Below are 16,225 nucleotides of genomic sequence, written 5' to 3'. Positions count from 1 at the left end.
ATATTATTTTTTATTATTCGGTGAAAAATATTAGTGAGTTAAATTTAAGTATTATTAGATATATAATATTTTAATAGTCGTGTTATTAATAATTTTTTATATATGAAAACTTCAAAGACGTATCGTTGTATTTGAAAGGCTTAAATGTCAAGACTTTTAAACGATATTTCAGTGATATGAAAAAAAATAATGTTGATATTAATTTTAATTTATTTTTCATACATAATTCTAATTTTGTTTACATTTTATTTCTCAAATGCTTAACATATATTAAAATGTGCTATAATATTGGGAGAATTACAATCAGGGCCTAAAGAAAAGATTTAGTTACCTTAAAGTTTATTAACAACTGAAAAGTATGCAATGACAAATTTTAAAATAGAGAATGACGGTAGTTTTATATTGGTTACTTATCATTGAAATTTCTTAATAATTAAATTCTTTTTCTGAAACTTTATGATAATTCCCCCTATAATATTCACATTAAAAAAAAATACATACATATGTAGGCTTGCCAATTGTCCCAAGTTGACATAAATAATGGGTAGTCGAATAGTGGCGGCCACGCATGGGGAGCAATTTTCACGTGTGCGCGGGCGCATAAGCCATTGTGTGAGTGTTATCATCAACCGTAATTATCAATCAATATAATATTAGCATATAAGATCTATCCATTTTTCCAATTTTCTTTGTCTATATAACCTCATGCTTAATACTTAGATCAAGTTCCTTACAATCATCATATACAGTTCTTTAATTACATATTATTATATGTCTTTTTTTTTTCATGTGGGTTTGGATTAAATGATAATGTGAAATTAAACCGGACAAAAAGTATAGTTAGAGAACTTGACATAATAATGATAAGAGATGTTACCTAAATTTTATCCTAATCTCACTTGTGTTTTTCTCAAAATTATGGTACTTTTAATATGTTAGTTCGAATGCATATACTCTTCCGGTCCTTAATATAAGACCCATTTAACTAATTTGATTAGATTAAGGAAGTTAGTTAATTATAAGAAAAGTGACACATTTTTCCTAAAACACCATAATCATCTTTCTTAATACCCCATATCTCTCTTCTGTTTGATTATGGTTGAGAGAGTATCCATAGGGGTAATTTTAGAGAAAGTTGATAAATATGATAAATAAGTCTTATATTTAGAACCAAAACCAACTCAAGAATTGGGTCCTATATTAAGGACCGGATGAGTCCAATGTTTTCACGTTTTGGTGATAGCTTAGGAAAATATATTACGATCCAAGTCCCACATTTATTGAGTAAAACTCAATAATTCAATGAGTCCATGATTAGTTTATTTGAAAACCAACTAATTAGCAACAATAATTATTCTCTTAAACTTTTTTTTCCCCCACCAGCCTCCTCATCACTCATTATGCAGGGACCTTCATTTGTAAAAGCCAATGACTCAATACAAATTACTAAAATTCCAACACATCTTCATTACTTGCTAAGACCTTGAATTCTACCAAGCAATTGTGGTAGGCATTTATTTACATTGAATATTACCTGAAAGTTACACTATTAATTTATACTTCTCTTGTCCTATTTATAATTCACTTCCAACGTGTTTCACATATACTAAAAAAATTTTAAACTTCATTAACTTTTATTTAAAATTCAACAATTTTTCAACTTTGTTTCCATTAATATACGTTATATCTCATGTAAACAAAGTCATCATAATAATAAATGAAGGGCAAAATTGTACATCAATATAGAAATTTTTTTTTAGTGTCTTATAAATAGGACCAAAAAATGTCGTTTCTTTTCCTACAAACCATAAGAGTAAATGATAATTAGTGCAACTCACTTTTAAATATTATGTAATGCCCAGGAAAAAAAATGTGTCCTGCAAGCATACCGGGAAAAAAAAAAAAAAACCTCATCTCACTTCATTGTGTTCTTTGTAAATTTTTCAAATGTATAATATGAGACTGAGAATTGATAGAGCATGCTAAAATGGAGATTTCAATGTATTTCACCATCTTGATGGCAAAAAAAAAAAAGCATCTCACCATCTTACGCATTCATTCTAGCATGCTTCTTTTGATTTTTGGAACTCTTGATTTTAAATATATAAACTAATTAAGAATTAACTTTAGTCTTAAATGTGAGGTATCCATTCATTTTACTTCTCATATTTATCATTTTTTTCAAAAATAATTGATCTAACTTGATAATATAATTTAAGCAGAGCAAATTATATTTATTATAATTAATTAATTTATTTAACCTCTTTACTGTACCCAAATTGAGTAACTCTTATCCTGTGTTTGGTATGAGAAAATTGAAGAGGAAGAAAGGGGAGAGAAAATTTTAATAAACATGATTTAAAAGATTTAAGTAGTGAAGTTTTAAAATTTTGATAAAGAAAAGATATAAAATGAAAAAAAGACAAAATTAAATGAAAAACTTCTAATCCTATTTCTTTAATTTTTTTAATCAAGATCATTTAAAATTTTTTCCTCTGTTTTTGTTTGTCGTACCAAACAGATACTCAGGTTAAGGATCAGGAGAATACTACACAAGTAGTCGGTGAGTCGGCGCTTTTGTTGTATGTTCAAAATCTTTTGACTTCCTCGTTCTCTGGGCTCAACCACAGGAATTTCAGTCATCTCACCAGCTCACGCGCAAAGAGAGATTATAAGAAAAGAAAACAAAAGGGCTATAACAAAAAGGCTATCTCTATTTCCGTTTCTTCATATCACCATCGTATCAAAGGCGAAGATCCAAATTCATGACTTTTAAACAATATGTGAGACAGCAAGATAACAACTTCTCATATTTCCAAAACGAACCAATGTCAATACAATGATCACCCCCCAAATGGGAAAATTACACTCAGGTCCCACAGAGCACAATTAATATAAAAAAAGTCCCTCGAAATCGCGAAATGATTCTGAAGTCCTCAGGGACCTGTGTGTAATTAATTCTAATTGTGAAATTACGTAGTTACCCCTGTTAATTTGAACCTATTTACAATTTCAACAGTGGCTGTTAACAACCCGAGAAGAGGTGGTTAACAACCTCAACAACACCCCTGGCATTCTACAGAGTGAATTGTCATGAGCACTGCCGAGGTTGTCAATCACGTCTTCTCGAGTTGTTAATAGCCACTGTTGAGATTGTAAATGAATTGCTGCAATAAAATTAGAACTTATTTACAACCTCAACAGTGGCTGTTAACAATCCGAGAAGAGGTGGTTAACAACCTCAACAACGCCCCTGACATTCCACAAAGTGAGTTGTCATGAGCACTGCCGAGGTTGTCAATCACGTCTTCTCGGGTTGTTAACAGCCACTGTTGAGATTGTAGAGGAATTGCTGCAATAAAATTAACAGGGGTAAGTAGGTAATTTTACAATTAGAATTAATTATACACAGGTCCCTGGAGACTTCAGAATCATTTCGCGATTTCGAGGGACCTTTTTGATATTAATTGTGCTCTGTGAGACCTGAGTGTAATTTTCCAAAAAAAAAAAATTACATCGATCACAAATTGCAGGGAACATGTCACATGCAAAAGATCATATTTACATGCGTGGGAAAACACAAATACAAAGTATACAGATAATCCACCAGTCGTCAAAAGAGGAGAAAACCCTTGAGTTCTTACTATTAAGAGAAGATAATCGCAATCACCATTGACTCTGGGAGCTGGAGACTGATTCAGCAATGGCATTGATCTTCTTCTGCAGCTGTGGCTTGTTGGCTCCCGCAAGTTTGTCAATCTGTTGTCCATTTTTGAGAAAGAAGAAAGTTGGAGTGGCCTTGTAGTCCCATGAAATACTAAAGTCCTGCAACATACAAAACCATGTCAAAGACTTGCAAGTCTTCACTCAAATCAGGAGTTTACAAGGTCATCTCAGAAATTTACTTCTCTTTTGATTTCTAAAAGATATCTTCGTCAACTAGCTGATGTTTGAGGAATTCCTTGACTGATGGGTGTAACTTAGAAAGAATATCTGTTTAACTTTGTCCACGAGACTAATAATATGTCACGTAAAAATCATAATTAGAAAGTCATGACATTAAAGAATGACACATGTAGCTTCATTACTTACAGCTAGTTCATCCACGTCAATTAACAAGAACATCAAAGATGGGTATTCCTCAGATAATTCGCTGTAATACGGAGCAACTGTCTTACAAGGACAACACCATGCTGCACTGAAATTTGCAATCACCTGCGGAACATACAGTTTTAGAATTAATTATGGTATCCGAAGATGAAAGGTAAAGGATTATTGAAGGAGCCAAAAACGAGTCTGAAGAAAATATACTTGCAAATCTGGGAGCAACTGAATGTTCTTACATTTCATATTGAGCAGGACAGCCCAACTTACAAATTCACACTAGTCTATGCGTGTTCAGAGAGAGTTCATAATTTGTATTTTAAAAGGTTTTATCAAACCCAATAAGAGTGAGTCAGCGGATTATCCAATGCCAATTTTGAAAAGATCATTTTATCCCTTCAGTCTTTTAATGAAACTTCGTTTTAAGTTTCTGCTTGTACCCACTGACAGACTTGGGTCCTTAAGTATTTTGGTCGATAAATTTTATAATAAGGAATTTTCCTGCAATTTTGGCTCATTTATTTCCATCACTAACATAAAACTCTAGGTCTTTGTTTTGAAGTTGGAAAATATAATTTATCTAAAAAATAAAAAATAAATTGTTTTCAACAGCAAAATTTAAAAGTTATCTATTTTTAAGGATCTCAAAGTTATAATCCACAATAATACGAATTTAAAATCCCCCATCCAAACTATGAGTATTTATCACGAAAATATCAACAAATTTACATCATAATTATAAGTGAAACTATAATTATTTAGTGAATCTTCAAATATTTTTCCAAATAATTAAATAAAGAATAATAAAGTGAGGGGGAAATGTACAAGGTAGTTCTCTTTTGCATGCCAGATTTCCACAGTGATCTTCGTGGTTCAACTTCAATTACCAAGTCTCTCCTAAATTCACCTAATCATCAAAATAATCACATGAAAATGCGAGAGGTTTCACTACTTTCTTGCAATGTTGGTGAACAAATTTAGACGCTTAATCCTCTAAATCATTCTTTACGGAAGACATTATGTGTTGAAGAGCCTCTAGTTTCATTACAAACGAAACGTCATGAGTTTCTCCCTACTTCCGTATAATGTTGTTGTATCCTATGTATGAATAATATGTCTTGCTAGGATGAATTTTATATTATATACTCGTCCAATTTTAAATATAAGATTCATTTTATAGTATAATTTTTATACTGTAAAATGAATCTTATATTTAGAACTGAAAAGGTATTAAAATATTGATGATTTTATATGATATAAGCAAACACACAGTAACACACACATATTATTTTTGAGTTATATTTAAGTATTATTATCTATATAATATTTTAATAGTCGTGTTATTAATAATTTTTTTATATTAAAACTTCTAAAACGTATCGTTGTATTTTGAAAGGTTTAAATGTTAAGACTTTTAAACGATATTTTAGTGATATGAACAAAAATAATGTTGATATTAATTTTAATTTATTTTTCATACATAATTCTAATTTTGCTTATATTTTATTTCTAAAATGTTTATTATATATTAAAATGTGTTATAATACTGGGACAATTACAATCAGGTCCCAAAAGAAAATATTTAATTATCTTAAAGTCTATTGATAATTAAAGAGCATGCAATGATAAGTTTTAAGATAGAAAATGACAATAGGTTTATACGACTCACTTGTCGTTGAGATTTCTTAGTAATTAAATTTGTTTTTTGAAAATTTATGATAATTCTCCCTATAATATTCACATTTAAAAAAAAAAACACACACACACATATGTAGGCTCGCCAATTGTCCCAAGTTGACATAATAGTGGGTAGTGGACTAGTGGCAACCACGTATGGGGAGCAATTATCACGTATGCGCGAGCGCATAAGACATTGTGTGAGTATAATCATTAACCTTGATTATCGATCAATATAATACTGTCACATAAGATCCATCCATTTTTTCCAATTTTCTTTTTCTATATAACCTCACACTCAATACTTATATCAAGTTCCTTATAATTATCATGTACATTTTTTTTAATTACATATTATCACGTGTCTTTTTTTTTCATGTGGGTTTGGATTAAATGATGATGTGAAATTAAAACGGACAAAAAGTGTAGTTAGAAAACTTGATATAATAACTATAAAAGATGTTACCTAAATTTTATCCTAATCTCACTTGTGTTTTTCTCAAAATCATGGTACTTTCAATATGTTAGTTCGAACACATATATAATGTTTTTACCTTTTAGTGATAGCTTAGGAAAATATATTAAGAACCAAGTCCCACATTTATTCGGTAAATTCAACAATTCAATGAGTCCATGATTATTTTATTTGAAAACCAACTAATTAGCAGCAATAATTATTATTTATTGAGTATAACTCAATAATTCAATTAGTCCATGATTATTTTTTTGAAAACCAACTAATTAGCAGCAATGATTATTCTCTTAATCTTTTTTTTTTCCCCGCCAACCTCCTTATCACTCATTATGCAGAGACGTTCATTTGTAAAAGCCAATCACTCCATACAAATTACTAAAATTTCAACACATCTTCATCACTTGCCAAACTCTTGCATTCTACCAAGCAATTGTAGTAGGCATTTATTTGAATTGTATATTAAAGTTACACTATTACTATCTCGGGTCCTTAATATAAGACTTTGTTTGATTTTTATTTTGGTTCTAAATATAATATCTCAATCTACTCTGTCTCTATATTTATGTATTTTTTTAAGATAGTCCTTATAACAATAATAGTTCTAGCCAATACACTTGATTAGTAAAGATATTTTAGAAAAGACAGCATCTATTTATTACAAATAACTAACTTAGCTTTTTTTCTTAATCTCCTCAAATTAGTCAACTAGCTCTTATAAATAGGACCAGAGGTAGTAATTTATAAGTGATAATTAGTGCAACTCACTTTAAATCTTATGTAATGCACAGGAAAAGAATGTGTCTTGCAAGCATACCAAACAGAAAATCTCATTTCACTCCATTGAGTTCTTTATAAATTTTTCAAATATATAATCTGAGACTAAGAATTAATAGAGCACGCCAAAATGGAGAATTCAATGTATCTCACCATCTTTGGCATTCATTCTAGCATGCTTCTTTTGATTTTTGAAACTCTCATTATTTTAAATATAGGAGCTAATTAAGAATTAACTTTAGCATTCAATGTGAGGTATTAATCCATTTTACTTCTAATATTTATCATTTTTTCTCAAAAATAATTTATCTAACTCAATAATATAATTTAATGTTACATAAAAATATTTTAAGCAGATCAAATTATATTTATTATAATTAATTTATTTCTTTAACTTCTTTACTGTACCCAAATTGAGTAACTCTTGCCCTGTGTCCGGTATGTGCGAATTGGAAAGGAGCAAAAGGAGGGGAAAATTTTTAATAAACTTGATTTGAAAAATCTAAGAAGTGAAGTTTTAAAATTTTGATAAAGACGATATGTAAGATAATAAGGGAAGAAAATTAAATTAAAAACTTTTTATCTTATTTTTTTTAACTTTTTCAATCAAGATCATTAAAAAAAAATTTTCCCCTCTCTTTATTCGTACCAAACTGACCCCCAGGTTAAGGATCAAGAGAATATTTATTTTTAAGTACAAGCAGGCGGTGATTCGGCGCTTTTGTTGTTTGTTCAAAATCTTTTGACTTCCTCTGTCTTGGCACAACCACAGGAATTTCAGTCATCTCACCAGCTCATGCGCAGAGAGAGATTGTAAGAAAGAAAACAAAAGGCTATAACAAAAAGGCTATCTCTCTGTTTCTTCTTATCACCATCCCATCACAGGCGAAGATATAAATCTATGACTTTGAACATTATGTGAGACAGCAAGACAACAACTTTTCATATTTCCAAAACAAACGTCAATACAATGATCACAGGAGGCCCCCCCAGAAAAAATTACACTGATCACAAATTGCATGGAACACGTCACGTCACATGCAAAAGATCATATTTACATGCGTGGTAAAACACAAATACAAAGTTTACAGATAATCCACCAGTCGTCAAAAAAGGAGAAAACCCATGAGTTCTTACTGTTAAGAGAAGATAATAGCAATCACCACTGACTCTGGGAGCTGGAGACTGATTCAGCAATGGCATTGATCTTCTTCTGCAGCTCTGGCTTGTTGGCTCCCACAAGTTTGTCAATCTGTTGTCCATTTTTGAGAAAGAAGAAAGTTGGAGTGGCTTTGATGTCCCATGAAATACTAAAGTCCTGCAACATACAAAACCATGTCAAAGACTTGCAAGTCTTCACTCAAATCAGGAGTTTACAAGGTCATCTCGGAAATTTACTTCTCTTTTGATTTCTAAAAGATATCTTCGTCAACTAGCTGATGTTTGAGGAATTCCTTAACTGATGGGTGTAAATTAGAAAGAATTTATGTTTAACTTTGTCCACTAGACTAATAATATGTCACGTAAAAAAGCACACCTAGAAAGTCATGAAATTAAAGAATAACATCTTTAGCTTTATTACTTACAGCTAGTTCATCCACGTCAATTAACAAGAACATCAAAGATGGGTATTTCTCAGATAATTCGCTGTAATATGGAGCAACTGTCTTACAAGGACCACACCATGCTGCACTGAAATTCGCAATCACCTGTAGAACATACAGTTTTAGAATTAATTATGGTATCCGAAGATGAAAGGTAAAGGATTATTGAAGAAGCCAAAAACGAGTCTAAAGAAAATATACTTGAAAATCGGGGAGCAACTGAATGGTCTTATATCTCATAGGAAGCAGGACAGCCCAACTCACAAATTCACAATAGTCTATGCGTGTTCAGAGAGAGTTCATAATTTGTATTTTAAAAGGTTTTATCAAACCCCGCAAGAATAAGTCAGCGGATTATCCAATGCCAATTTTGAAAAGATCATTTCATCCCTTCAGTCTTTTAATGAAACTTCGTTTTAAGCTCCTGGTTGTATCACTTAGCAGGACATCAATACTATATCGTGATTCAGAATTAGAGCATACGCTATGTAGGCCATGTAGTTCCAAAGAAAATGCAATAATCAGATCTAATTATATTCATTTTGAAAATAATAACCAAGCTTTAAATGACGTGCAAAAGGAAATAAAGACAGGGACATGTTTAATAGCTTCTGCATAGAATTGAGTTGGAATCACGTAACATGAACGATTGCAAACTAAAGGCAGCGAAAAGAACAAAACAGGAAAAAAGGCGCATCTCACTGACATTGACTCAGATGCAGTTATACCATCAAAGTTTGTACAGTAGCATCGGATTGCCTAGTGTGAGAGATAAAAATTACTAAGGCTATCAAATACAGAAATGCAAAGTAAGATATTGTAAGGTTCATCCAAACACACGGAAAACAAATGGTAATAAGCCTTCAAATAACCAACTGTGTTGACAAAATCTTTAGGATAGAAAACTTACAATTCTGCCATCCCTTGTTGCTTCTGCCAACTTTTGATCCCATGATTCTTTGCTGGTAATAAGTTGTACGTTTCCAGAAGCCAATTCCATATGATGATCAGAATCGTCATCCCGACCTCGAGGCTACAAGCATTACAAACATTCTCAAAAGAAAACACCACATAATGAAATAAGCAGACTGATGCACAATGAATTTTAGAAGCACTGAGGTTCTACAAACCATGCTGAACTATCATAAGCATAAACCCCTTTTCATTATTGTTCTCCTTGGAAGCATGTATTAGAGGGACAAAAAAAAGGTCAGGACTCAGGAGGATACTACATTCGCAGATGACCAAAGTTTTAAGCTACAGTTGGCATACTATTGAATCATACCGATTCAGTAGGTTTCCCTGCAATCACTGAAATATCACGCGCGTAAAGTTTCAGGTGAATGGCATTTGTAGCCTTTTGAGTGGATGAATAACCTAGAAAGTTGCATTTAAGAACTCTAGGATTAAGAGTGGACATCCATCTGACAATATCTACTTTCAGACAAAGAGTTGCGCATATCTGCTTTCAGCCAAAGAGTTGCGCACATGCACACATTGCAAGAAAACTCATTCTTGAGCTAAAAATTAACCTCAGCTCCAGCACTCAGAATTTGCAGCCATATTCTAAATTGATGACTTTCATAGCAGGAATATGCAGTTCGATGAAGATAAAATTTCATCATCACAATCAAAAGAGAGGTGCAAAAGCCATTAGCTCTTTAAATTTTCATTACAATGGTTTTGATTGATATTTTTATATGCTCACCTTACAGAGGCAAAGCCCCATACTTAGTTCCAGAGGATGAACTTGTAACCTTCAACGTCGAATTGGTATAATAGCTGAAGCCTGAAATCAGAAAACCACCAATCTCAGAAACTCATTTCCAAAGTCCTTCAAACTAAAGGATGAAGTACAGCAACAGAAATGTTACAGATTGACTATTCAATCCATGCAATACTCAATTGACAGTCAGCCTGCAAATCACACCAACAACGCAGTAAAAGAGAAATAGAACTTTTTTTAACTGCAAGGTGTTAATTAGAAACCTCAGTGATTCTCACTTGCTTCTATAAATATAATCCGGGACCAGATTCAGAAATGACTTCCTTACATGCATGGAATCATAAACTAGTGGAAATTAGAAATAAGAGGCCTCACAAACATACATCAAAACAGGAATTTTAGCAGAGCTAAATTCATGCAATTTTCAACACTTGTCAAGTAGAAAACAAATGAAACAGCGTCTTCAAGTATTGAAAAATGAAACAAGAGTAAGGAAAAGTGAAAAGGGGACAGGTGAAAAGAGCCAGATGAAAAATTGGAAAGCGTATTCTGGCGTAATTCGCCATACATGTTTGGTTACATATTAATGAATTTTTAAGTGTTTTCCAAAATCACAAAGTAAAAGATTTTAGATGCATGGGCTACTCCATCCACCCCTTCGCCAATCCAGTCCGGAAAAATCGTTATAAGCAATAAAAGAATTGACAATAAAAACGAAAGTTCCATTCACACTAGGAATCTAAAGTTGCATGCTTTCTATCCATTTTGATCGACAATTAAACGAAACACTAAAGAGAAACAAAAATGAAACAAATAAACTTGTAAGAAAACGCACTGAAGAATTACCTGTGAATAGCGATGGATCTGATTGTGATTCCCAAACCCGAAGCAGAGAAAGAGCGAAAACCTAATTATAAGATTCGAGGAAGAATCCCAGCAAAATCTGAAACTACACTAGCTCGGAGAAGAAGGAAATGAAGAAAAGTTCCTTTAATAGACCAAAAGGGGGAAAAATAATAACTTTGGCTTGGATATCTCATAAGAATAACATGAGTTTTATGACAGCCCTCAAACCCTGAACGGAGACCACTTATAAAAGGGACATGGCACCAAAGTCAGAAAGATAATCTTCGGATGCCCAAAGTGCCCTGGAGCGTTTGGAAGGAGGGGGAAGCAATCGGAGGACATTTTGGGAAAAACAGCTTTGACGTGGTGGAGGAGGTAGTGATGGAGATGGTGATGTCAGAGAAGTGGTGCGGTTAAAACAATAGCATTTAGGACGAAGTGGGAATGAAAGACCCAGACGTTGACGGAGAAACCTATGTTCATACGAGGTGACTTCTTCGATGGTTCTTCTTCCAGTGTTCTTCTCTCGGGCGAGAAGATGCCTTATTTTTATTTTCGAAAAATTTCATTTAAAGGTCACAGAACATAATTAACTTCAAAGAGTTTCAAAACTTCCTGAAACTTCCCATAGAACCAAGGAGCAAACTGATATTAATGCCACAAAGAAAATGACACTATTACGCCTCATGTGAAAGCATGTAGGAGAGCCCATTTACAAATGGGACTAGACAATTTGCAATATACATACATTTATTTACAACTGAAATTAGTCAGTTTACATGTCACCTTTTTAATCTGAAAAAGGTGTTCGTGAGTGAATAAGCGTAAGAGAACTCATTTACAAATGAGATTTGTCAATTTGCAACATACATACATTTATTTACAACTGAAATTAATCCATTTACATGTCACCCTGCAATAAGTATTATAAAGGGTAATAATGTCATTTTCTTTGTGCAATTAATATCAGTTTGCCCCCTGGTCTTGCAGTGAAATTTCAAAAAAATTTTGGACACTCTTTGAAATTAATTATGTACTGCAGTCCTTAAATGAAATTTTTCCTTTTATTTTTTTGATGAAAAGAGACACCTTATTTAAAACAAAATACTCCTTCAATCCTAAATATAAAACTCATTTTGTAGTTAAATTACACTACAAAATGGGTTTTATAAATAGTTTTGGAAAAATTACTTAAACATATTAAATACATAAAAAAATATATTTTATTTTATAAAAATATCTTTACTCGTGAAAAAAGTCATGGGATGCGTAATGAATAATTAATTTAGTGATATAATATTGATTAAGGAGAATAAAAATGAAAGAAGTTGGCTAAAATTTCAGATAAAAAATTTGATTGCACCCACAATCTCACAAAAGCTTAAATGAAATATTTGGTGTCATTTGGTTTTTAAGCATAATTCTCTCTTGTACAAAGCTGAGCATGAGGTGTAATTAATTTATGACTAACAAGAACTTTCTCAATAGATAGACAAATTGACTATTGATGATAAATTAAATCGTATTTATATCTACTCTTGACTTTAGTTAATAAAAGCATCAATGATGCACTTTTATATATAACGCCTAGATCTAGTTGTATTGAATTTTAATTTGGGAGGATCACTAAAAGTTGATTCAATTGATAAACGTAACATTTATATCTAACAAAGGCAGAAAGTAGTCTTATTACTTTCGACCAAAAAAAAAAAGTAATCTTATTACTTAGGGGGAGTTTGAAAATCCTCATAAATACTTTAAAAAAATAATTTCATCTCATGTTTACCTCAAACTTCTTAAATTTACTTTCAAAAAGCTAATATGAATACTCATTAGATAATGACTTTATTGACAATTAACTTGTTGGTGCTTCTTCAAGCATTTTTTGAATTTTAAGAGGTCATTTTGATTTTATGATAAGTTTTCAAAATTTAACTCATCTAAGTTTTTTTAATAATAATAAAATAATAAAAGGTTTAATATTAATGTAAGTCTTTATAATTCGATCAAATTTTGATTTTAAATTACGTCCTTTGATCCATAAAGTTTCATAATATGTTAAACTGAGTTTTAAATAGCCTTTATATTTTTAACGAGTCTCAATTTTAATTTTAATTTTCATATCTAAACTCGGATGAAATATTTATGAAATTATAAAGAATAAAATCATCAATTTGGAATTTGGGGAGCAGGAGAACAAGAAAATGACAAAAAGACACCACGTCAAGTGGCGTCACGTGGAATTCGTGCTCAATTGCGTTCATACCAACGAACCAACCACCTAGTTGCTTCATCAAACCAGGTCAAAATATTTTTTTAAAAAAAATAAAATTTAAAAGTTGCTTTCTACTATCTAGTTTTGTTGTGATGTTTACCCCAAGAGATTAGAGAACAATCTTTCAAGAATCTTGTCAATAAAACATAGTACTCTTTTGAGCTCTGGTTCTAAATATAAAATCTTTTTATAATATAATTATACTACAAAATAGTTTTTTATTTAGGAGTGAAGGAGTAATTTCTAATGAACACTCCCACCATCCTATATTTCTATTTATAAGATAAAAAGTGTATTTTTTATATTAATGTACAATTATACTATTCAGTTATGATTCATGGATATAAGCCATTTAAGCATAGAATGTATACCTCCCATGCTTAATATAAGTTTCAGTTGCATAATTAAAAAAGATTAAAAAAATTACTAAATTACTTTAAAGTATTTATATTTATTGTTTTTCTATAAATTAATTTGATTTCCTTATAAATTGATATATATAATCTAATAATACATATAACTATTTTAGAGAGATCATGTAACATTACTATAATTAAAAAATTTAGTAACTTTCTTTAATCTCTACAAATCAGTTAACTAAGTATTATATTAAGTATCAAAAATAGTACTCCTCTTGTCCTTAATATAAGGCCCATTTAACTAATTTGATTAGATTAAGGAAGTTAGATAAGTTAGTTTTTTATAAGAAAAGTGACACATTTTTCCTAAAACACCATAATCATCTTTCTTAATACCTCATCTCCCTCTTCTACTTGATTATGGTTGAGAGAGTATCTATAAGGGTAATTTAGAGAAAATTGATAAATATGAGAAATGAGTTATATATTTAGGACCAAAACCAACTCAAGAATTTGGTCCTATATTGAGGACCGGAGGAGTACTAAAAAGGAGTAAGATCCCTCGTTTCTTATTATAAGAGATAAATAACTAAATTACGTTGATAAAAAAAACAGTTAAAATTAGTTGAGGACAATTGATGTGTAAAAAGTACAATGTTTTTTTTCCAATAATACCCCCATTAATAAGGAGAGAGTATGAGAGAGAACAATTAAATTATTAAAAGAAAGAGAAGTGGGAGGGAGAGAGAGTATGAGTTGGAGACAAAATAAATAGGAGTAAAATATGAAATCAATACAAAAAAATAGAAACAACTTTTAAGTGTCTCTTATATATGAAAACATACCATAAGCATCAAATGTCTCTTATAATAAGGAGTAAGATTTAAAATCTAATTTTTTTAATCCCAATGACATATATTAAAAGTGCCTTATTAATCCTGCCAGCACCTTAACCGGTTTCTCACCACCCCCCATGATTCTTACTCACTCTATTTCTTTTTATAAGCAATTTGCACTTATTTATTATTTATTTTAATACTCAATATATTTATTATTTTATTTCCCAAACCATCATCTCTCTATCACACATTTTCTCTCTTTTATAATTTTTTTATTATAATAATTTTTTTATTCTCTTTATGATACTCTCTCTCCCATAAATAAACATATTTTGGAGAAAAAACTTCTAATTTCCACACGTTTATTATCTTTAACCAATTTTAATTAATTTTTGATCTACATAGTAAAGTCAAATGTTCCGTACAAAAAAAAAGAGGGATAGAAGCCATTGTACTAGAATTTTTTTGTTCCTTTTTATAAGAACTTTTGATAGTTTTAGTGAGAGAATAGAGATTAATATGATGTTAAACTTTAATGTAATTAATGAAAGTAATATTAAAAATCACTTAAGTTTTAATGTTTTGAACTGTTTTTATTTATATGTGTCAATTATTTTTTTAAGCAAGGTATGAGTGTTTTAGTTGGTGAGCTCTTACAACGAGGAAAAGATGGAGTATAATTGGTTTTTCTCAAACACATGAGGAAAAAAAAAATGTTGGCCACAAAAAATAATCTAACATATTTGAAAAAAATTTAAAATTCACTCTTGACGTATGTTAAGCTTTTATAGATGTGCAAAAAAAAACACGTTGAAAGAATTTTTCCGCTTCTAGCCTAAGGCGGCTTGAATTCAGGTCATTAATATTAATATTGACTATTATACAGTTCTCAATGAAAGAAAAAAAAAGAAGAAGGACAGTACAAGAAAGTAAACTTTACACGAAAAAGCCACATGTAATTAAATTCAACAATATTCAAATCTAACTCAGGTGTCAAATATCACATTGGTATCTATAGTACATGTACACATAAAAATTAAAGGAAAAAACACCTTCTCAACAAATTATACTTATAAATAATACTCTTTTAGTCCTATTTATATGGCAGAAAAAAGATAATTTTTGGACCTATTTATAGAGCACTAAGAAATTTTTTTGTATGAGTGTGCAAATTTAACCCTTATTTATTATCATGTTGATTTTATTTACATAAAGTATAATATATATTAAATAGGAATAAAGATGGAAAGTTGTTAAATTTTCAATGAGAGTTAATAAAATTTAAAATTTTTCTTAATTTATGTGACACATGCTGGAAATGATTTATAAATAGCATAAAAAAAGTATCATTTAAGAAAATCACCATGACATCTCTAAATAAGTATAATCACAAAAATTTCAATAACAAGTTATCGGTGTGGATTTTATTATCATTTCTTACGTTAAAATTCATTATTCGCCTCCCTTAAAACCACGTAGTGATTTTTCCTATAATTTATTTCAAACCTTGGACAACTTTCGTTAGATTTTCAACATAAACCATTTT

The 16,225-nt window shown here is 30.7% G+C and overlaps 2 protein-coding genes across 2 annotated transcripts; both read right to left on the bottom strand.

The window, feature by feature from the left end:
* Window positions 1-3,545: 3,545 nt before the first annotated feature.
* Window positions 3,546-4,350, bottom strand: LOC114763132 (thioredoxin H-type-like). The gene is made up of 3 exons (XM_028952738.1): window positions 4,312-4,350; window positions 4,093-4,215; window positions 3,546-3,825 (listed from the first exon to the last, which is right to left on the bottom strand). The coding sequence occupies exons 1-3, from the start codon at window positions 4,348-4,350 to the stop codon at window positions 3,667-3,669; spliced, it is 321 nt and encodes a 106-aa protein (XP_028808571.1). The 3' UTR covers window positions 3,546-3,666.
* Window positions 4,351-7,947: 3,597 nt separating this feature from the next.
* LOC114763131 (thioredoxin H-type-like) lies at window positions 7,948-11,366 on the bottom strand. The gene is made up of 5 exons (XM_028952737.1): window positions 11,207-11,366; window positions 10,343-10,423; window positions 9,545-9,667; window positions 8,617-8,739; window positions 7,948-8,348 (listed from the first exon to the last, which is right to left on the bottom strand). The coding sequence occupies exons 2-5, from the start codon at window positions 10,361-10,363 to the stop codon at window positions 8,190-8,192; spliced, it is 426 nt and encodes a 141-aa protein (XP_028808570.1). The 5' UTR covers window positions 10,364-10,423; window positions 11,207-11,366; the 3' UTR covers window positions 7,948-8,189.
* Between the last annotated feature and the right edge of the window lie 4,859 nt (window positions 11,367-16,225).

The sequence above is a fragment of the Neltuma alba genome, unplaced genomic scaffold (genome assembly GCF_004799145.2).
Source record: "Neltuma alba isolate B1F8T4 unplaced genomic scaffold, ASM479914v2 tig00011257_pilon, whole genome shotgun sequence".
In the NCBI taxonomy this organism is placed as follows: domain Eukaryota; kingdom Viridiplantae; phylum Streptophyta; class Magnoliopsida; order Fabales; family Fabaceae; genus Neltuma; species Neltuma alba.
This window is presented reverse-complemented; position numbering and strand designations above follow the sequence as displayed.